General features: G+C 42.3%; 2 protein-coding genes across 32 annotated transcripts in view; one reads left to right on the forward strand and one right to left on the reverse strand.

Moving 5' to 3' along the window:
* Positions 1-2976, forward strand: part of ANKS1B (ankyrin repeat and sterile alpha motif domain containing 1B) — a 1217724-nt gene extending 1214748 nt beyond the window's left edge. For 9 of the 16 annotated variants that reach the window (XM_032645644.1, XM_032645647.1, XM_032645649.1 and 6 more), the window contains one exon: positions 1349-2976. In XM_032645644.1, coding sequence (XP_032501535.1) covers positions 1349-1459 — 111 coding nt within the window. In that variant the 3' untranslated portion in view covers positions 1460-2976. Of the gene's footprint in view, positions 1-1332 lie in introns of all 16 variants that reach the window. The other 7 variants (XM_032645646.1, XM_032645648.1, XM_032645651.1 and 4 more) reach the window with 2 other exon arrangements.
* Positions 1532-23717, reverse strand: part of APAF1 (apoptotic peptidase activating factor 1) — a 113263-nt gene continuing 91077 nt past the window's right edge. For 6 of the 16 annotated variants that reach the window (XM_032645632.1, XM_032645629.1, XM_032645628.1 and 3 more), the window contains 3 exons: positions 23516-23662; positions 12766-16586; positions 9942-10507 (listed from right to left, as the gene is read on the reverse strand). In XM_032645632.1, coding sequence (XP_032501523.1) covers positions 16293-16586; positions 23516-23662 — 441 coding nt within the window. In that variant the 3' untranslated portion in view covers positions 9942-10507; positions 12766-16292. Of the gene's footprint in view, positions 1651-3566; positions 3704-9941; positions 10508-11972; positions 16587-16627; positions 19226-23515; positions 23663-23717 lie in introns of those variants that run through there. The other 10 variants (XM_032645641.1, XM_032645635.1, XM_032645636.1 and 7 more) reach the window with 9 other exon arrangements.

Genomic DNA, 23717 nt, shown 5'->3' on the forward strand with positions numbered 1-23717 from the left:
TCCTCCCCACAGCCTTGTGGAGATACAGTCAAATTGCAGGTGGCCGACGGGCACAGACCCCCGCACTCTTCGGACAGCTCCCTTGCTCCGGTTTCCTGAGCAGAGCAGGTGGCCAGGGCCAGGGGGAGACACGGAAACACCAAAGAAAGAGGCAGCAATCTGGTGGAGAACTGCCCCGGGCCGCCCGTGAGAGCTCAGAACTCAAGCTTCACCCAGAAAGGGCCTGTTTAACCTTGTACACGCAGGGGCTGAAATGGTGTTGACGTTTTACAGCTCAGTTTGGTTCGAGGCTCACCCTGACCTGGGCCCACTCACCTCTTCACCCTCAGTTGTCTCCCCGCCGGGTGCCCTCGGCGACCTGACTGCAAGCCCTCAGCCGGCCTCTTTCCTTACCTCGGGGACCTTGCACATGCTGCTCCACACCCCCTGCCTTTACCAGGAAACGCTTGCTTCTCCTCCAGCTCTCCGTTTAGACATTACCTTAATTAACTTTTAAATAATGTCTAGTCAACAAGTATTTATTGGGTGCCTACTGTTTAGTGGGTTGCCGGGAGCTTTTCTGAGTTTGAGGGAAACAGGAGTAAACAGAACAGACAGAATCCCACCTTCATAAGCATACATTGTAGTGGAGGATGAACAAATAAACATGATGTATGTGGCAAAAGGGTTATAAAGAACAGAGCAGCAGAGGAAAGCAGAAAAGTTGAGCTGCTATTTTGCTTGGGGTAAACTGGTGAGGAGGTGATGTTTGAACTGCACCCTGATTCACATTAGGGCATAAAGCAGGCAGATGTCTGGAGAGTATTCAGGCAGAGAGGTGATGAGCACAGCGGGTCTGGGCTGGGGCTTGGTGTACAGGGAGCAGCAGGGAGGCCGGTGTGGCTGGAGCGTAGAAAGGCAGGCGGACAGGGCCACCGTGGGTCACCTCGAGGACTCTGGGTTTATTCTGACTGTAATGGAAACCACTGGAGGCTTGAGAGGCAGGCAGGACATAGCCTGGTTCACCTTCCCTAGGAAGCCCCCCTGGCTCCTGACATGGGGTCAGTGGCCTTCCTGGGTGCCCACAGAGCACCCTCTTCCCCCTCAAATCTCACTTCTCAGTAAAGTATTCCTACGTCTGCTCCCCACCTGTGTGCCTTCAAGAGCAAGGGCTGTGTCTCACTCACCATCCCCCCCGCCCAGCGCCTTGCAGTAAATGTGTATCAGAAGAACGAACAGATGACTCTCACGCCCCCAACATCCCGAGGTCCTGCCAGAGCACAGTGATGGTTTCCAGGCAGTGTTAGGATGCATGCGTGCAACCCCAGGCAGGTACCGTATAACGGGCATCAGCCTTTCTGTTTTAAAGCAGATCGACCCATCTGAGCAAAAGACTCTGGCCAATCTGCCGTGGATTGTGGAGCCGGGACAAGAAACCAAGAGGGGAATAAATACCAAGTATGAGACCACGATTTTCTGATACTCACCGTCCTCCCGTCCTCGCGGTGCCTTGCACGCCGAGCAGTCCCGGAGCAGGCTTTCCACCCAGCGCAGGAGGAAGACTGCTGTTCGCGTGGCCTTGTCACGGGCGAAAGGCCACTGGCCATTCCTGGGGACGTTCTTTCTGCACCAGTGACAGAAAGTGCAACCAAGACTTTCCAGTCGTAACCCCTGAGAGAAATGAGTTGAGATTTGTGGCTCACTCTCCCGACTCCCCTCCCTGCTACCACCCAAGGTATTTCTAGTGACTTTGCCCCAACACTTGCTTTGCTGTATTTGGGGATAATACCTTAAGAAAAAAAATACAGGGGATCTCTAATACTGCCTAAAAGTATAAAAATCTTGGGTTTATTTTTCACCGTCAGCAGTTTTCAAGGTAGAATGAGAACAGAACTACCCCCAGAAAGCATCTGTAAAATCCTTATCTCACTGAGTATCGTTTCATGCAAAAGGACAAAAAGTACCCCTGATTGCCAGGAAATCCTATTTCCCAATTTCTATATTTGTGGATTTTATATGTAATCAACTATGTCAGATAAAGAAAACCTTTACATCTATGGATTGATTCAAAAACTTAATGATTTAAAACAGAGGAATTTATTATGCACAGAAAAATGTGTCTTGTATTAAATATTTTTATTAAAAGAATGTTTCACTAACACATTGATAAGAAAACTAGGTTAGTTGTGAGGGATGTTTTGCTTTCATTTCAAATAACTAAATTTCTACTGCTACTACCAAGAGAACTGGCTTGGGCGTTGCAAAGTACTATACCAGAGACGCTCACTAGAGCAGGAGATTTGGGCAAGCAGGCTGGCGTCTTACCGAAAGTGCTGACACAGCCATAAGCCTGCAAAGATTTTTTTTTTTTTAAACTTCACAGTTTTAAAAAAAACATGTTAAACAAAAAATCTAGGGCTCCTGCTGTCAAGATTTCTGTCATGGAAACCTTGTTTGTTTGAGAAAGGTGTTAATAAAATTCTATTGCAAAAAAAAATTTTTTTTCTAGAAAAACACAAATACAAAAAAAAAAATAGAGATTCCAAAGTAATAAAACTCTTTTCTTGAAACAAAATAAATAAATAAATGTTTGCTTACTCTTTGATTAAGTAAAATTTACTTACATTTCATTAAGGTATTTTAATTTTTTTAATGTCTCTGTGGAGTATTTGTATGATACCATAATGTATATTTATGTAGAATCAAATTATATAAACAGTACCAATATCATTATAGAAAAATAACATTTTAATGTATATTGTTCTAACCAATCATATTGTGAATCATTTTGGAGTTCATTATAATAAGCGATATGGATAAATTGTGGGATTGTCTTAATTTTTTTTAATTAACCAATATTATTTTAAACCTGAGATTATCAGTTACATTCATCAGTTGGTGAGTTTTAAAGACAACTAAATTTTATTTCAAACTGACAAATGTATATGGTTTTAGTTCAGTGTTGGAGAATTTTAATACAATATTAAATTACTTGAACTGAACAGTTCCTTGTATATATTTTGCCTATTCACTGTCGATATGTATGTAGTAAATTGAGAGTAAAATAACCCTAAAATATGGTACCAAAAAGAAACTGTATAGGAGCAAAGTAAATAGTAGCTTTGCTGAAAAGGAAACATGTAAATATGCTTGGGCTTCCAGTTATAAATTTTGTAATTTTTGTCATTATTTATATCCTATAAAAAAACACACAAAATAAAATGGAAACTGTACAGCTGCTGGTGCTTGGCATCATTCTGTGAGCACCTTCCCACTTCCATTTAGGATAGAACCAAAGGCCCGGCCTTCTCAGCATCCATAGCTAAAGGGATTTTTTCATTTGGCAAAATTGAGAAAATTTGCTCATTTCCAAGTTCAGCCAGGCCTTTAAAGCTTGAATTTCAGCCATAAAGCCCCCATTGTCTTTAATGTTAAAGTGGGCTGTAAGGAAGAATTACCAAAACAGAAATTGGTAAAAGAGGGAGGACTACCAAACTAGATTACGTTTACAGGACAACATCTACATGTTTGTCTTAGGCTGCCATAACAAAATACTGGGTGGCTTAAACAACAAATTTATTTCTCACAGTTCTGGAGGTCCTGGGAAGTCCAAGATCAAGGTGCCAGCAAGGTAGGTTTCATTCTAAGGCCCTTTTCTCCTGGCTTGGCTTGTTGGTGGCTGCTGTCTTGCTGTGTGCTCACATGAGCTCTCTGTGGTGTGTGTCTGCAGAGGGTGAGGGAGCATCAAGCTCTCTGGCTTCTCTTCTTATAAAGGCACTAATCCCATCATGAGGGCCCCACCCCCATGACCCCATCTTACCCTAATTATCTCCCAAAGGCCCATTTCCAAATACTCACCATGGAGCATTAGGACAGCAACATATGGATTTTGAGGGGACACAGATTTTCCATAACAACACTCATTTTTCCTAAAACACATGTACCAGCTATGAGTCGAGTAATAAAAGGGTCATGTTAGAGACACACTGGAAAAATCAATGATTCACATTCCATATCCTGTGACTTTCAGCAAGAGATCTCCCCACTGCTGGATCCAAGTTACTCTCCAAAACACATGCCAAACCAATCACGGGGTGCTCCCAGCCTGACATGCAGAGGCCTAGGGCTTTGAACCTGAAAGGGCTAAAACCATCCAGAGATGGGGCAACATTCACAGAGGCAGAAGGGCAGGTTTCCTGAAGGAAGGTTTGGGCTGCAATTTTAGACAGTAATGCTTTGCCTGGGCTAATTCAGCCCCTTTTTAATCTTTGCTAGCCACCAAGAGGTCAGCAATCCTCTTATTAATTATCTCTGTGGATCAATGCTTATTTGTATCAGTTATGATCCCAGCATGAAGTAGATGGCACACTCCAATTGGGAGAATTTAAGAGTTTAATAAGTAGAATACTAACAAAGGTCTTGGCAGCATGTAGGGAAACTAACCCTGGGCTGGTGTGGCCTGAAGGGAGTGGGAAAGGAGGCGGCTTGGGGAGGGGGCTTCCAGACAGGTGCTGTGGGCTTCAGAAAGGGATCAGTAATTTAAAAAACTCCCAGCAAACAAAAGTCCTAGACCAGATGGCTTCACAGGTGAATTCTACCAAACATTTAGAGTTAACGCCTATCCTTCTGAAACTATTCCAAAAAACTGCAGGGAAAGGAATACTTCTGAGCTCATTCTATGAGTCCACCATCACCCTGATACCAAAACCAGACAAAGATATCACAAAAAAAGAAAATTGCAGGCCAACATCACTGATGAATGTAGATACAAACATCCTCAACAAAATACTAGCAAAAATACCTCAACAAAATACAAATCCAACAATACATTAAAAGGATCATACACCACGACCAAGTGAGATTTATACCAGGGATACAAGGATTTTTCAATATCTGCAAATCAATCAATGTGGTACACCACACTCACAAATTGAAGGAAAACCATATGCTCATCTCAACAGATGCAGGAAAAGCTTTTGATAAAATTCAACATCCATTTATGATAACTCTCCAGAAAGTGGGCAAAGAGGAAACATACCTCAACATAATAAAGGCCATACATGACAAATCCACAGCTAATATCATAGAGTAAGTCCCCTACATACGAACGAGTTCCATTCCAAGCGCACATCTGTAAGTCCAATTTGTTCATAAGTCCAACAAAGTTAGCCTAGGAACCCAACTAATACAATTGGCTATATAGTACTGTAATAGGCTTATAATACTTTTCACACAAATAATACATAAAAAACAAACAAAAAATAAAACATTTTTAATCTTACAGTACAGTACCTTGAAAAGTACAGTAGTACAGTACAACAGCTGGCATACGGGGGCTGGCATCGAGTCAACAGGCAAGAAGAATTACTGACTGGAGGAGGCGGAGGAGGTGGGAGATGGTAGAGCTGAAGGATCGTCAGCAATAGGAGACAGAGGGCAAGCTGCAACTTCATTCATGCCTGATGTTGATGGAACACATATTTGCATCTTTGAAAGTTTGCAACTTGAAGGTTCATATGTAGGGGACTTACTGTACTCAATGGTGAAAAGCTGAAAGCATTCCCTCTAAGATCAGGAACAAGACAAGAATGCCCATTCTCACCACTTTTTTTCAACATAGTTTTGGAAGTCCTAGCCACAGCAATTAGACAAGAAAAAGAAGTAAAATGAATCCAAACTGGAAAGGAAGAAGTAACACTGTCACTGTGAAAACCACTAGAAAACTATTAGAGCTCATCAATGAATTTGGTAAAGTTGCAGGATACAGAATTAATATACAGAAAATTATTGCATTCCTATATACTAACAACAAAGTATCAGAAAGAGAAATTAAGGAAACAATCCCATTTACCATCACATCAAAAAGAATAAAATACCTAGGAATAAACCTACCTAAGGAGGCAAAAGACCTATACTCTGAAAACTGTAAGACACCGATGAGACTCCCAGATGTAGAGAAGAGACTTGTGGTTGCCAAGGGGTAGAGGGTTGGGGGAGGGATGGAGTGGGAGGTTGGGGTGAGCAGATGTAAGCTTTTATATACAGGATGGATAAACAACAAGGTCCTACTGTATAGCTCAAAGAACTATATTCAATATCCTATGATAAACCATAATGGAAAAGAATATTTAGAAAAAAGAATGTGGGCTTCCCTGGTGGCGCAGTGGTTAAGAATCTGCCTGCCAATGCAGCGGACATGGGTTCGATCCCTGGTCCAGGAAGATCCCACATGCCGTGGAGCAACTAAGCCCGTGCGCCACAACTACTGAGCCTACGCTCTAGAGCCCGCGAGCCACAACTACTGAAGCCCACATGCCTAGAGCCTGTGCTCTGCAACAAGAGAAGCCACCACAGTAAGAAGCCCGCACCCCGCAACAAAGAGTAGCCCCTGCTCGCCGCAACTAGAGAAAGCCCGTGTGCAGCAACGAAGACCCAACACAGGCAAAAATAAATAATTTTTTTTAAAAAGAGAAGACAAAAAAACTTAAAAAAAAATAAAAATGGGCTGAAGACCTAAATAGACATTTCTCCAAAGGAGACATACAGATGGCCAACAGGTACATGAAAAGATGTTCAGCATCACTAGTTATTAGAGAAATGCAAATCAAAACTACAATGAGGTATCATCTCACACCGGTCAGAATGGCCATCATCAAAAAGTCTCTAAATAATAAATGCTGGAGAGGATGTGGAGAAAAGGGAAACTGCTACACTGTTGCTGGGAATGTAAATTGGTACAATCACTATGGAGAACCGTATGAAAGTCCCCTAAAAAACTAAATATACAGTTACCATATTATCCAGCAATCCCATTCCTGGGCATATATCCAGAAAAGACAAGAACTCTAATTTAAAAGATAGATGCACCCCAATGTTCACAGCAGCACTATTTACAATAGCCAAGACATTGAAGCATCCTAAATGTCCACCAACAGATGAATGGATAAAGAAGATGTGGTACATATACACAATGGAATATTGGCCATTAAAAAAATGAAATAATGTCATTTGCAGCAATATGGATGGATCTAGAGATTATCATACTAAGCGCAGACAGAGAAAGACAGGTATCATATGATATCACATATATGGAATCCTAAAAAATGATACAAATGAACTTCTTTACAAAACAGAAACAGACTCACAGACATAGAAAACAAACTTATGGTTACCAAAGGGGAAAGGGATAAATTAGGAGTTTGGGATTAACAGATATGCACTACTATATATAAAACAAATAAACAACAAGGACCTGATGTATAGCATAGGGAACTATATTCAATATCTTGTAATAACGTACAATGAAAAAGAATCTGGAAAAATATATATATATATGTATGAAACTGAATCACTTTGCTGTACACCTGAAACTAACACAATACTGTAAACCAACTAAACTTCAATTAAAAAAAAAAAATACCCTGATCTCACTCTGCACCATCCACCCTGCATTACCTAAACCCACTGGAAGCCATAGGGCAAGGAGCACATTGATTTGGTCTACACAAGGCACCTCCAGAACCACAACAGGGCAGGGAAGAGGGAGGAGGGAGGAGGGAGTCTGAGGGGCAAACAGAAGAGAGGCAGCCCTTGTACTGAAGGGATTTGCACCTCATTTTCTTGAAGGGGAAATTTGACACACTGGCAACTGAAATATCCATGGGGGTGGAGATCCTGGAATGTTAATATTATTCCAAAAAGGACTTCGATTCAATTACTCCATCTATTTTTTTTTCTTCTTAAATGATACTCTATGATAAATTTGGGTAAATGAACCCAATGAAAATTATGCCTAGTTAGTTCATTAATAAGTCATGGAAGTGATTTTTTTCAAGACATACCAGATTTTCTGCTGGAATACTTGGGAATATTGCTGGTGCATAAAATGTTTGGATATGATGGGGCAGAAGACGGGCTTAGATAAAGAACACATGGCCACAGTCTCAAAAATCAGCGAAAATTCATACTTGGACCCCAAGCAGCATTGCTCCTAAGCTATTTCTGAAAAGAAAAGAAAATTTGATAAGTGGGCTAGCCTCCAGAGTTGTTCTTCCACAGAACTGGAATACAATAACCGTGTTCAGAAGTCTGTATGGAATGAAGCCTCCTTTTTGTTTTTTAAGACATTAAGTTTTTCAGTTCCTTTTTTTTTTTTTTTTTTTTGCAGTACACGGGCCTCTCACTGTTGGGGCCTCTCCCGTTGTGGAGCACAGGCTCCGGACGCGCAGGCTCAGCGGCCATGGCTCATAGGCCCAGCCACTCCGCGGCATGTGGGATCTTTCCAGACCGGGGCACAAAGCCGTGTCCCTTGCATCGGCAGGCGGACTCTCAACCACTGCGCCACCAGGGAAGCCCTTCAGTTCCTTTTTTATACAAGCTATTCACTGAGTATGTTTCCTATGAAAATTAAGTAATATGACAGTTATAGACACATTTTCTTAAAAGTGGGTAACCAACCAACAAAGGCTGGCAGAGTCTACCTGCACCAAGGCTCCAACAGCCTCCCCCGCACTCCCTTCCAGCCATCCACACGCCCAGCTTGCCCCAGCAACAGGGTCCTGCTTCCCACAGAAACCAATTCCAAAGCAGGGAATTTCATTAGGTCTGTTGCCCAATCACCATCCGGCATCCTATGAGATTCCATTAATACTCAAATTTTTGCAGTGGAATTAACCCTAAGACTTTGGTGCTGACCCGGGAAATGCCGGTTCCACTTAACTGTTTCCTGTCTTGACCTCAAGCCAGTCTACTGACCGAGAATTCACTCTGTGCTCACCGTGGCTCCATTTTACTTAGAGTCGCTAATGCAGAGATGATCATTCCCAACCCAACATGCTGCACTCTGTTGCTCATAAATAATCATAGCTACAAATTATCATCCAGACAGTTTTTGTTTTTCTCTCCAAAACCCCAGAGACCTATGTTTGTTTGTAAGAGCTTCATGGGCATTTAACTTCCCAAGCATAGTTAATGACTAATGATATAAAGACTTACACACACGTCAGACTGAGATAGAGAGTCTCCATTTAACGGCTCCAGTAGGGTCACTCCAGCTGAGGGTGGCAGTACAGCCGCTGAGGTTTTCAGACAGCCGAGGAGCACACATGTCACTTTGCAAGCCCAGAGCATCTTGCAAGTCCTGCCATACTGGAAAACTCGGAGTGATGTCTCAGCACCCGGTAAGAGCAAGCTGAGATGGAGCTGCTCTTAGCAACTTGAAGTCAGTTCACAACATGGTAATAAAAGCCATTCAAAAGTATCCATATTCAATACTCAATTGTCCTCTGGATGTCTCGGTGCTTCAATCAAATGCCCAACAGCTGCTCCCCAGGGAGCGTGCAGTTCTCCCTCTTGTTGCCTCTCGTCAATAAGACATATGAGGGACTTGCCTGGTAGTGCAGTGGTTAAGAATCTGCCTGCCAATGCAGGGGACACGGGTTCGAGCCCTGGTTTGGGAAGATCCCACATGCCGCAGAGCAACTAAGCCCGTGCACCACAACTACTGAGCCTGCACTCTAGAGCCTGTGAGCCACAATTACTGAGCCCACGCGCCCAGAGCCTGTGCTCCAGAAGAGAAGCCACTGCAATAAGAAGCCCAAGCACCGCAACGAAGAGTAGGCCCCACTCGCTACAATTAGAGAAAGCCCACGTGCAGCAATGAAGACCCAATGCAGCCCAAAATAAATAAATAAAAATAAAGACAGGGGCTTCCCTGGTGACGCAGTGGTTAAGAATCCACCTGCCATGGGCTTCCCTGGTGGCGCAGTGGTTGAGAGTCCGCCTGCCGATGCAGGGGACGCGGGTTCGTGCCCCGGTCCGGGAAGATCCCACATGCCGCGGAGCGGCTGGACCCGTGAGCCATGGCCGCTGAGCCTGCGCGTCCGGAGCCTGTGCTCCGCAACGGGAGAGGCCACAACAGTGAGAGGCCCGCGTACCGCAAAAAAAAAAAAAAAAAAAAGAATCCACCTGCCAATGCAGGGGACACAGGTTCGAGCCCTGGTCCGGGAAGATCCCACATGCTGTGGAGCAACTAAGCCCGTGCGCCGCGAATACTAAGCCTGCACTATAGAGCCCGTGAACCACAACTACTGAAGCCCGCGTGCCTAGAGCCCTTGCTCCACAACAAGAGAAGCCACCACAACGAGAAGCCCGCGCATCGCAACAAAGAGTAGCCCCCACTCACCACAACTAGAGAAAGCCCGCACACAGCAACAAAGACCCAATGCAGCCAAAAATAAATAAATATTTTTTTTAAAAATGCGTGCACAGTTTTCTCAGAGAAGAACAAAAACCAAAAAGCCCAACATGCTAGTGTTGGGTCAGGGGAGACTGGGAAGGAGGAAAGGCACAGGAAATTCAGGAATCCTGTTTTAGCAGACCATCTCTGGGGTGCGCCCTTGGCAGGGAGAGGGAAGACTGCAAACTCAGATACCTTCAGGCCACACAGGTGACATGAGTGAAGGTGGACTGTGATGATCCACGCATCCACCATCTCAGGGGGCGGCCGATGCTCAGTTCCAGCTGATGGCTGCCAGGAAGAAAAGACGACCCTGGCTCAATAGATTTTCTAAGGAATCAGGATTTTTATGTGAAACCACCAGATTTTCAAATGCTGGCAACAAGTTCAGTGTTTTTTCAAAAATTAAGTGTGGGCCAAACAAAACTCCTCTGTGGACTGGGCCTGGTCCATGAATCACCTGTCTGTGCCTTTCTGAGATTCCACCAAACTTCAACAATCTTCCACCTTGATTTCTAGTTATTAGAGGAGGTACGGTGGGTGGCTAGGGCTAGGGGATGGAAGAGACAGGGATGCAGGGGTCACTGACATTTGCTGAACTGTTCTTATATACTTGGTTTGTTTATGGGAGTATCAGGAGCTGAATTCAGGGACTAGTAGCAAAGACCAGAGATAAGAGTCTCTTAAAACAAGGGAGAGGTTGAATATTTTCTCATGTAACATGAACTTCAGAGATAAATAGTACAGGGCTGGAATGGTAGCTCCACAGTTGTCATCAAAATCCCAAGCTCCTTCTGTATTTCTGCTCTGCCACCCTTAGCTTGTGGCATCCATCTACAAGGTCACCTCATGGGCACAAAATGGCTGTTAGACCATCATTCAGCGAATCCACATTCCAGGCAGGAAAAAAGATGGTAAGGAATGAAGGGCTCCTGCCTCCCAACTGAGTAAGGCAAGCTTTTAGGAGCTTTCCTGGAAGCTTCACCCTACAAGTTCTGCTTACATCTGCTACCTCTAGATAAGCAATTGGAAAATGTAGCTGTTGTTGATTTTAGCTGAGCACACTGCAGCTCCCAACAATACAGCAGTTGTTAGTGAGGAAAAGGGAGAGACTGGATATTAGGATGGCCACCAACAGTATCTGCCACAAAACAACAACAAAAAAAACCAGTATCTGTCACAATGGGAATGTCACAGCACTAGGTAAAAGGTGAAAGCAAACAGACACAGGTGAGACACCTGAACAGAGAAAACAGTGACTGGAGGAGGAACTGGTAATACTGGTAATACTCCAACCTTGGCAGAGTTGCTCTATAAGCTAGCCATCAAATCCAAGCAGAAAACACCCCCCCAGCTGTGCTAATATGCACACCAGACATCTGTGCTGCTCGGGACGTTCCTGAGAGTGTCACAGCAGAGCAGGTGGACAAACCATGCTGCAAAAGCAGACATCACAGGCACAGCTGGCTGTGGCACAGGAGTGGGACTGGCAATGGCTTGGTAGGCCATCCAGGGCAAGGGCGGAGGACATGGGTTCTCAACCTCTGCTGTGCTCTGGAATCACCCGGGGAACTTTCAAACATATGGATGCCTGGGTCCCATGCCTGGCAACTCTGAGTTAATTGGTCTGGAGTGAGACCTAAGACCTCACAAAAACCTTGCAATTAGATGTTGCAGTCCCTATTTGACAAATGAGGAAACTGAGGCTCTGAGAGTTGACACCTTTTCAAATGTAGGGAAAAGGAGAAAAGGTTTGGGGTGGGGGGCGGTTTATGCAGTAAAGTGTGAGAAGCTTCACTCCTGGATGGACCAGGCCCTCCAGATCCCCTGAGAAGCTGGGTAGCCCACGTAGATCCCCACATCCGAGGCTACCACGGAAGTAGCTCCTTGAGAAGATTAAACCATTTGCTGAAGGCCACACAGCTGGGATGGTAGTGCAGCCAGGATTTGAACTTGGATCCACTTGACAGCCAAAGCAAAGCCGCTGTGGCCCAAGGTCTTTTCCCCAACGCCACTCCTAATCTTCCACCACTCAAGTCCATGCATATCCCAAAAAGAATAACATCTGGGACAGCTTTCCTGCTGAGCAAGGTCTGTCTCCTGGGAGCCAATAGCCATGAAGACAGATCCACCATGAGGTAGAGAAGGATGCCTGGAGTGAGGTGTGTTCTATGGAGCAAAAGCCGCACAGTCCCAATTTGTAAACCAAGGAAATGTGGGCAGCAAAGGAATAGCAATTTGTAACTGGGACAAAGGTAATTCTACTATTGAGACCTGTGTCAGATGTTTGACATATTTTTCAAGCCTCACAAAAACCTTGCAATTAGATGTTGCAGTCCCTATTTGACAAATGAGGAAACTGAGGCTCTGAGAGTTGGCACCTTTTCAAATGTAAGGAAAAGGAGAAAAGGAAATGAAATCAAGATGGCAGAAGAAACACATGGATCCACTAGCCCCAGGGCTGCCACTAATTTGAAATGAACCCCCTAAAAGTTTCGAAGTAGAACAGGCTTCTCCACGGACCAGGTTGCCGTAGGGCTGCCACCTACCTTGCTCAGTGTTTGAATCATTTGTGAACTGAGACTAGGTTGAGCCGCGGCCAAGTGCTGGCAAATCCAAAGCATCCCCCAACCTCTGCTGTCTGTTTGGCTCCCATCAGAACGGCCCCTGCTGCTTTTTTTCCAAGAGCAATCCCTACGGGCACAGAGATGGGTTAGCCAGGATAACAGAAGGGGAAGCTCTTCAGCAGCAGAGACCACCTTTGACATCGTCTCTGAGAGCTCAGGACTTAAGATCGGTCATGCATGACCCATGATGTGAATGAGTGAAATGAACAATGAATTAAGTGCAGAGCTGAAATGATGCTCCCGGATCCTCCAGCCCAGGGGGCTGTGGTGGAGGCCAACAGCCACGGACCGAAACTGCAGCTCCCCACCTTGCCTATGGGGCCCTAGTGATTTAACCTCTCTACACCTGTTTCCACATCTAGACAACAGAGATAACAGCTTGCAGCCTTGTCGTTAGGATTTAATTAAATAATGTGTGGAAAGCGCCCAGCACGGGGCCTGACACATAAAAGGCCCTTAAAAAAATAGTAGCTCCTTCTTCCTTCCTCCTAAAAAGGACTTTTTATGTCTCAGAAAGTTGACAGAGTGCAGCAAATAAATCTGAAATGAGAAACACAGATCTCCAAAATCTTCCCCAGCTGCTGAAACTCACACCTTGACCCCTAGTCTGGTGTTCACTGGCCACGTTTCCAAGAGGATTCCACTTCCAACCGAAACACTCAACACATAGCCCAGTGGGTGTTTCCATAAAGAAACGAAAATCGGATTTGGATTCTGGCCCTGGCTTTATCAGATTAACTGCCTGGGATGTAGTTCTTCCCCTGTAAGCTAGGACTGCATAGTCTGCAAACGCATCAACTACTGTGAAGATAAAATAAGGGCTCGGGAGGGGAGGAAGATTTGAATCTGATGAATGTGAAAGTTTGCTCCAACTCCTCAGAGCAGCCACCTTGGTACTAAGCAGGAGTCTTCATTCACTGCTGGATGTTTCCCAGCTGATCGGTTGCTCAGAACCACCAAACCCAAACTCAGGCCCAGAATGCTCTCTCTAGACACTTACTCTAGCCCTGGTGATGAGAAATTACAGAGACAGATTTTTCTTTTACTTCCACGTGATAAGCAGTTCTGAGGGCCTGACCTCATAAATGAAGTTACAATTAACACCAGCGACTCATTTTCCTGAATCATAACTGTAACGAAAATGTCCCAAGTTTTGGTCTGCTCACAATGCCATCTGACAGTAAGTCCCTGTTGATGCCAAATGACTTCAAAGGCCTGGTCTCTGTTGAGTCCCATGTTTGATGCAAATTCTTCTGCCCCTGCCATGTGAATATATACAACTACACAACAATTCTTCGAGGGTTAAACTCATAGCCCCACAGCAAATGATTTTCTAATTTAGGTATTTTAATAGCTGTATGGTATATCCATAGTCTTAAGGATAGAGGTTATGAGCAAGGAAATCCATTCAAGTGCTCTTAAGAGACTAAGAGTTATTAGAAAATCATTTTCTCCTTCTCTAAAGGTCGGTAAGTAAATTACAGTAATAACACAAAACATATGTAGAATAATAGACTGCCATACTTGCCAACTTAAACACTCCAGGGATATGTTTATTCATTTCATATAATTTGGAAGCAGATCTTTTTTTATCCAAGTAAAGTTTTACTTTCCCCTAACGATGCTTCACAGCAAAATGCCAAACTAAAATGGGAAGATAAAGAAAATGCTGGTAATGTGCTACATCTTAATTTGACAGCCTCGTGACATCCTAGTGCAGAGGGAGAACACAGAATGCACTATGGGCATGTGGGCATACAGGAATTCCAATCATTCAGCAAAGATTTACTGAGGCTCCAACTGGAGCCAGGCTTCCGTTGGACTCTGGTATAAAACACCTAACAGACCTGGCTTTCATTGAGCTTACAGTCTAATGGGGGACTCCATTAAATAAATGATACAGGTCAAAAAAACCACGACAGAGAAAAGAGGGGGCTACAAGAGGGCAGGGAAGCCTTCAGTAGAAGGATCATCTCAAGGAAAAAGATAAGAAGGAATCAGGGAAAAAAATTAGGTGGGGGAGGGCAGTATAGAAGAGAGAACCGCACATACGACGCCACAGAAACAAGAGAGCACAAGCAGGTCCAGGATTTTAAAGACAACTGACATGATAAGATAGGCACTTTGGAAGGATCACGCAGAGGCATGACTGCTGGGAGAGAGAGTGATCGGGGAACTGTTGCCACGCAAGAGGATGGGACCCAAATAACACCAAGGAATGTGCAGTGAGCACTTTCTTGGTCCAAGCACTGAGATAAGTAAGCACTCTGTGAGCATTATCTTATTAAATCCTTACAACAATGCCGAGAGGGAGGAACCCCCACAGATAAGCCAACTGCTGATATTTTCTGGGTTTCTTATTATCTCTTGTCCCCAGTTTCCCCCAACAACTAAAATGTGTTTGTTTATTGCCTTGGCTGCTGCTGAAAACAGTGCTAGGCATAGTAGATATTCAAGACATAGAGGACACACAGGTGGCTGCAGGAATAAACCCATAAAGGAATTTTGCCCAAGAGCACACTGAGTGAAGGACCCCACACCCGCTGCACTTACCACACACTAAGCTGTAACTGTTAGTCCTTGCTGGTTCTTCTCGGTGTCCTGTGCCGGTCCCTCAGCTCACCAACCTCCACACTGCCCTGGGCTCAGTCTGGGGTCTCCTGTCTTGTCTATCTACACCCATTTGTTGCATCTGGTCCTGTGGTTTTAAATACCATCAATTCACTGATGACTCTCAGATTTTTATCTCCATCAGAGACTTTTCCTATAAAAGAACCATCTACTCAACAGTCCCAGGTGTCTTCCTAACACCTACCTCAAACCTACTTTGTCCTAAACCCCGCTCCTTTTACATAGTCTTCTCATCTCAGCTAACAGCAACTCTGTTCTTCCAGTTGTTCAAGCCGGAGGCCAAAACCTTGGTATCATTCTTGACTTGTCCCTCTCACAACCTATATCCGATCCATTAGCAACTCTTATTAACTCGTACCGTCAAAGTATACCCAGAATCCAACTTGTCACAGCCTCTCCTGCCGCCACCCCAGTCTAGCCGCCTTCATTTTGCCCAGATTATTGTAAAAGCTTCTCATTGGTCTCCCTGCTTCCCTCCTCACCTGTCCTCCTTTCAGCTGATCCTCAACTGGTCCCCACCGCCAAAGTGATCAAGTTACAGCTTACGTCAGATCTCCCCACTGCTCACACTCCTGCGCTAGCTACTATCTCAGGGTAGACATCCTCGCCATGGCCTGGGAGACCCTCCACAGAGCTGGCTGCACCTCCTACTAAGCTCCCCTCGCTCAGTCTTCTCCAGCCACACCAGCCTCCATGCTGGTTCTGGAACAGACCAACCCGTCCCACTTTCCAGTCTTTGCACTTGCTGTACCCTTGCTTGGGGACTCTCTCCAGATACTTGCCTGACTCACTCCCTCCCTCACCTTTCAGGTCTGAACTCAAGTGTCACCTTCCAAACAAGCAGCTCCCTCTAGAACTGTAGCCCTCCTCCTCTCCTCACTTACATACCAACTAATCACTATAAATTTGACTGACTGACTTTTTTTCTGTCTCTCCCTAGCCCCCAACTGCAGGAGGGCAAGGACTTTGTTTTGCTCACTGCTATATCCCCAATACCTACAAAACTGCCAGGCAGTTCTCAACAAATATGTACTGAACGAAAAAATGAATAAATGAATTCTCTTCCTTACAGGATCTTCTCCATGCCAGCCACACCAGGCATCAGAGACAAACTGAGGAAAAAGAAAATTTTGATAGAATTAAATTACATATAGCTGACAAAGCATGGATAGAAGTTGATGACTTTAATTTGAAGACTCTTTCACATTCGTTTTCTGATCAACAAAGGACAAGGAAGGAGTCTGAAACAATCTGAAAATGTTTTTCGAAAATATTTTAGAAATTTTATTTTTATAAAATGTTTTAAATTCGTGTATTAAAATGTATACCAACACACACAAAAAAATTATGTAAGCTGTATCATAAATACAAAACTATCAGTTTTCAAAACATACAAGACACATCGAATGTAAAAAAAAAATCTTATATATACAAAATGCAATGTATTTCCAATACAAAAAAAAAATAAAGGGGGAAATGCTTGAAAAATGCTCAACCAAAAGTACAAAACAAAACCCTCCCCTTGACTGGCCACTTAAGCTGCTATGAAAGGTTTTTCTTCTTCCTTATGTTACCTGGTCTTTCTTCTCATTTTTCTTTTTAATTTATTTGTAAGATAAGAGCCAATCAAGGTGTTGTAAAAGCTGATGTTTGTTGTTATACTTTTACAGGCAGGTGACTTTTAATTCCAAAAGTTAATACTTTATACTCTGAGCTATAAATGAGTTCCTAAACATTGTATGCAAATCAAATTATGATTTGGGTATTCTAAGCAGAACATATCATTTACAGAAATTTCTTTTTATAAAATTAAGATTTTCATGTCACATTTGCTTATATCACAGTAAGCCCCTAAATTAATTCCTCAACCCACCATAAAACAAAAAAACAAAAAAACCTCCTTAACAATGTAAAATATTTTATTCACTCTCTTTATGGTTCCCTCAAATGCTAAATAGGAACATCTAATCTAAAATACATCTGGAGGGGTCTGTTCCCTCCCTACCTACCCCACATCTACTAATATGCACCAACAACAGAAACCGGCTCAGTGCTTACCTACTGTTAATGCTAATACTCATCTGATTTAGCTGTTGTTGCAGCAACAAAAAATTTTGAATTTTGGTTGTTTTTCTTTTATGTAAGAACCACATCTATTACTAATTTATCACCATTTCCCTTAACAATATATTTTAGGGAAAATGTTTAGATTTAAGCTACAATTAAAGTTTCTAATCAGGAAATCAAAAAAGCTAGTTACTGATGCTGATATGCTTTTTCCCTGTCAAAACTATCTTTCCTGATTAAACTTAGAGGGAGGGAGGGAAGAAGAGAAGGAGGGTGAGAAGGGGAAGGAAAACAGACTGGCTGGAAGGTTAAAGGTGACATCTTGCAGTCACAATGACTCTTCCAGTACTGTGTAGAAAACCACAGAGAATTCTCTTGAAATTCACTAAGAGAAAAGCACTGGCAATGACGTTCATCTAAAAGTAAATGGAATTAGAAGACATTTTTTTTTTTTTTTTTTTTGCAGTACGCGCGCCTCTCACTGTTGTGGCCTCTTCCGTTGCGGAGCACAGGCTCCGGACGCGCAGGCTCAGCGGCCATGGCTCACGGGCCCAGCCGCTCCGCGGCATGTGGGATCTTCCCGGACCGGGGCATGAACCCGTGTCCCCTGCATCGGCAGGCGGACTCTCAACCACTGCGCCACCAGGGAAGCCCAGAAAATTATTTTTTACTATTTTCTATATCTTGGAAAAATTCTGTTGTTAAAAATTATGATTAAAATTGGCTCCTCGCCAATTATTCAGATTTACTAACATTTAACTGTGGAGCAATTACTTTTAAAAAAAGAGAGAAAAGTGAGGATTAAGAAAGGTTAAGTTCAGTCAAGTATGAAGTCTGGTATGTAAAAAACCAGAGAAAGCAGGAGAGTGCCCAGTTCAGAGACTGACTGCTAGAGTCCAGGTCCAGCCCGGGGCTGCCATCAGCTAATGAGAAAAGGTAGACCAACAAAATCTACTCACTCCAACACACGTAACTTTTGCTTCACAGAGATTACTTTTGAAAGCTAAGACTCACTTATCAAGTGAATTAAAGGAAATTTTGCAAACTGTGCACGTAGACACAATATTTTTAAAGCAAGTTTAAGGGGTGAGATTATATTTGTGAGAACCATACCCCCTTGGGGTAAATGTGGTTCAGAAATCAAGCCACTACTACCCTGAGGCACAGCCTGCATAATAATAATATTATTAAAATATATATTTCCTTCAAATTATTCTCATTAATTATGTCAACCAATTTGAATGCATCGAGGGAGAATTTTACCAGTGGTATAACAAGGTACATATTTACATTTTCATTTGTATCTTAAGGACAAACTGTTAAAAATGATGATGATGACTATGAAAAGTAAGATTAAAGGTGTGTTCATTTGGGAAAAGCTACATTAATAGTATTCATCCAACCACAAACACTTTCGTAATGAATGCAATACTGCAAAACAATTCACAGCTTTATAAAAAGTTGAAATACAGTTTCATTAGGATTTTTTTTTCCAATTAAAAATTAAGAGTTCAACTTACATCGCTGCTTAACTATTTTACTCTAAAATCTTTAAAATATATAAAATGCCAAGATTATCAACAGTCACATATGTTTTGAAGTCAGGGGACACATGTATTTTCTTAAGATTGGTTCCATTTGTGTAGAAGGTCTGTGAGGATTCCCCAGTGACAACATTCCACCACTGTTCAGAGAAAAATAAAATTCTTATTAGGTTGGCAATTATAGTGTGAGACAATCTGCAGTGCCAACTGGATCCTTCACCCCATCACCTCCCCACTCCCAAACTAAAGCAAACACCAGGAAGGATGTCTTAGGGTTAATGCTGAATATAGTATTATCAACCCAGTCCACCATTCCTGATTAACCCTGGTGACTGCCTCACAGCTACCCTACGCCTAAACCCACTGTAAGGCATGCTGGAGAAACATGCAGCCTACTCAGAGCTGCAGACAGAAGGCTACACAAAGCCCATTATGGCCATGGCTGGACTGAATTCTCCTGTCTGCATATCCTTCTCAGTGGAATGGAAAGAATGACCCTCTCTTCTCTAAAAATGCCCCTTTGCAGAAATGGACAGGAATTTTGGCAGATATCAAGACTACTGATAATACGGGCTGCAGGATAGAATGTTCTCTCTACTGAATCTTCCCTTTCACCAGGAGTGATTCAAGAGCACATGACCAAGTTTTTTATTTAAAAGTCTATACATTTATTTACTAAATAAATACTGAACATCTCAAATGTAGCAGGTGCTCTGGCCAAGTCCTTCCTTTCTCTTCCCAATTACTGAATTCACTAAGATTATAACAATATTTATATTCCTTTACTAAATGGAGATCATGAAGCTTACCTACATATCTCACAACTAAGATGAAGGCAAAAGAGACCATGTACATGAACACCTTTTGAAAAGGCCTCAGGTACATCAAGATTCTGAGTATTATGAATGCAATGATCACTTCTGTGTCCGTGGCAATGCCTAGCATTCCGCCTTGCTCGTGTGACTGGGTCAACTATTCATTAGTTATTAGTTACACTAATATTAGTTACTAGTAATGGTAACTGGTAAAAGTATACCTTGTGGACTTAAGTAAACCTCAATGAAGCAACATGTACTAACTTGAAATTTTCCAGGACTAACAACTTTGCTTTATAAAATAGCAGTGTAATCAAGACTGTAGAGGACAGTCGCTAGAGGCAAATCGTAGAGGTAGTAAGGCCCTTAGAGATCACCTAGTCCAACTGCCTCACTTAACAAGTAAGGAAACCAGGGTTGAGAGAAAAGAAAGGCCTTGTCACTGTGGACAACACCACTAGCAGGTGGCAGAGGTGGAAGAGTTATCTGGCTTCCAAACCTAGTGCACCCACTGCCTTTCCCTCTATTAAAACAGACCACTCGACTTGGAAACACTACCCCAGCCACTAATGTGAATATGGACTAAAAGACAATGATATTAAATAGGACTTATGCAGGGGACTTCTGGGCAGTGAAACTACTCTGTGTAATACTACAATGGTGGACACGTGTCGTTATACATTTGTCAAAATTCACAGACTGTACAACACCAAGAGTGAACTCTAATAGAAATTACGGATTTTGGGTGATAATGACATGTCAATGAACATTCATCAGCTGTAACAAATGTACCCTCTGGTGGGGGATGTTGACAGTGGGGGAAGCTTGCACGTGGGGAAGGGGTGGGTATATGGGAACTCTGTACTTTCCATTCAGTTTTGCTGAGAAACTAAATCTGCTTTAAGGAATAAAGTAAATTTTAAAAAAATAGCAGGGATATTTTTGAAAGGAGGGATAAATTGGGAATTTGGGATTAACAGATACAAACTACTATATATAAAATAGATATACAACAAGGACCTACTGTATGGCCCAGGAAACTATATTCAACATCTTGTAATAACCTATAATGGAAAACAATCTGAAAAAGAATATATATATATATAATATTATAATATATATATTATATTGTAATATATATTATATATGTATATATGTGAGTCACTGTACAACTGAAACACTGTAAATCAACTATACTTCAATTTTTAAAAGATAGCTAGCTAACGTTTACTCAGGGTACACTACGTGCCACCATGTATAAGTATTTTACTTGTATTAACTCCTTTAACCCTCCCAACCCTATGAGGTAAGTGTTATTATTACAGCCATTTTACAGATGAGAAAGTAGAGGCTAAATCTCCTTGTGCAAGATCACAAAGCTACTGAGTGGCAGATCCAGGCTTTGAATTCAGGTAGTCTGCCCCAAGTCTCACACTCCTGACCTTTATATTCTGTCGCCTCTACGTAATGGAAAACGTGAATTTATCATCATGTATTTCATATTTCAAATCAGCCTTTCTCCTCATGAGTATGAATTAATGTGGATTTCTTGTCATTCTAACAGTATGTACTCTGTGGCATAACACAAGTAAATTACATTATTTTTTACTTATAAATAGGAATAATTTTGAAAGTTAAGAGCTTTTTAGCTACTGGATACCTACTTTATCTTACTGACATTCAATTCATACAGTTTGGATTATAAAGTAAACAGACTCAAAAGGCCTATTTTCTTGGACATTACAGCAGCTGTTCCTTTTTACTTTTAATTTGCTCTGTGCTCTTAGATAGTCTCATGAACATGCTGGGTAGATGCAAGCTGGGCTATATCACAACCAGTTTAACCATGCTAGTAATCAAACCAGAAGGAAGAACAGCCTGATTGCCACTGAAATATACAGACTGAATATATAGGCTATAGGCTCTTTCACCCTGAAGATATAACTTCAACAGTACAGACATCGATTCTGCTGTTTATTTTTCAAGGTTCTCCAGGAACTCTGGAAATCTAGTCACTGATCTCTTATCATATCTTGTAAGCCAGACTCACAATTATGTGATACCCTTCTATGGTGCCCAGAGCATCAAAAGACATGGTCTCTAGAAGCTCAGTGTCAAAGCTGAGCAGTTAAGTTTTTCAGCAGTTAATACGGCTGAAGACTCCCAGCTTCCAACACAAAGACAGCAATGTCGCTCCTCTAAGAATCATCCTCAGAACAGACTAAGAGTGCAGTTTATCTCTACACTAAAGGAGGACAAGTGGTGATAGTCTCACAATCCCCTAATAACTAAATAAAGGTGTACCTTTATTTAGGTACAGGTTAATGCAACATCTTGTAAGCAGCATTGTATTTTCAATGTAAACTTGTAAAGGAATCATAACATACATCCTCTCATAGAGCTAAAAACTGCCCTCTGATTTATCTTTTTTATAAGCTAGATTTTTACATTAAATAAAAGTGCATCTACATAGGTCCCATATAACCAAAAACTTCAATTCAGTCATTCAAATATTTTTGAACATCTATACTGTATTAGACAATTAATCAGAATCATCTCCTACAGTTGAATGTTTTCAGTAAGAAAAAACAGTATCGTAAGATCTAATTCATTAGGTTCTAATTCATTAGGGATCTATTTTAAGTGATCAGTACAATACACAGTATCATCTTCAACCCCTTTTACAAGTAAATCACTACTCAAGACTCAGCTCAAGCATTCCCCTCCAATGGAAGCCTCTGCTAACTCCCAAAGGTAGAACTGTCCTCTCCTTTGTGCCTCTACTATCCTTATGCAAATGTGTCCCAGAACCCCTCTTAGACTTAGAGACTTTATTTATTTACTGTCTGCTTCCTCCAAAGACTGTCAACCACCTGGGCAAGAACCAAGTCTTAAACATTGTGCCACGTAGCAGTGCCAGCACACAGTGGGCACTTAATACATTCTTAGTGAGTGGATGGATAAAAAGATGCAAGCACCAAAAAATGACCCTGAGGCACCACAACACGCTCAACTGTGGCCTCAGTATTTGCTAATAATAAGTTTGTATAAGGCAATCTACTAAGTAATTTTAGGAAATTCACAACCTCTGTGAACATCAGTTTCCTCACCTACAAACCAAGAATGATAAAATTTAAGCCTCGCAAAGCTGGCTAATAAGATGATGTAAGTAAAGCATTTTGTAAACTATAAAGCAACATGCTGCCGCTGCTATTTTTATTATTACTACCACAACTACCACTAATACTTAAGAAAGGAAATTTCACAAATAAATTTTTTTAAAGACTCAACCAACACAGCTCACAATTAGTGAAGTAGAAAATCAAATTAAGTTAAACACCCCACTTTCTAGTCATTCTGATCGCCTAAGACTTTGTTTGGGGCAGGATGAGAGCTCTGGACTCAGAACATCCCTAACACTGTCATCAAAACTTCCAAGAGATCTGAAGAATGCAGCCTTGCAGATCTCAGTTTCATCACTCACAACGGGATAACAGTAATCACCCTTCCTCTCTGATGGGTTGTACGAGGCCCAACTGAGACACAGGAAGTGAAAATAATTTGGAAAGTAGGATACAGGCTGTTCTTTTCTTTCAGTCTTTGAGAAACCCTTACCTTAAGATATCCTCCAGCAGAAACAAGCATTTTGCTATCTGGAGAAAAGCAAAGGTCAGTCACCCAGCCTCCGTGAGTAGCAGCTCCTTCTTCTACTGAAATCGGAGCAAACAAATGAAGAAGCTCACCATTTGAGACATTCCATATCTATAAAAACGATACACAGTTCATTAACAGGGTTACTCAGAAGTTTTATATATCT

This window comes from Phocoena sinus, chromosome 10 (assembly GCF_008692025.1).
Source record: "Phocoena sinus isolate mPhoSin1 chromosome 10, mPhoSin1.pri, whole genome shotgun sequence".
In the NCBI taxonomy this organism is placed as follows: domain Eukaryota; kingdom Metazoa; phylum Chordata; class Mammalia; order Artiodactyla; family Phocoenidae; genus Phocoena; species Phocoena sinus.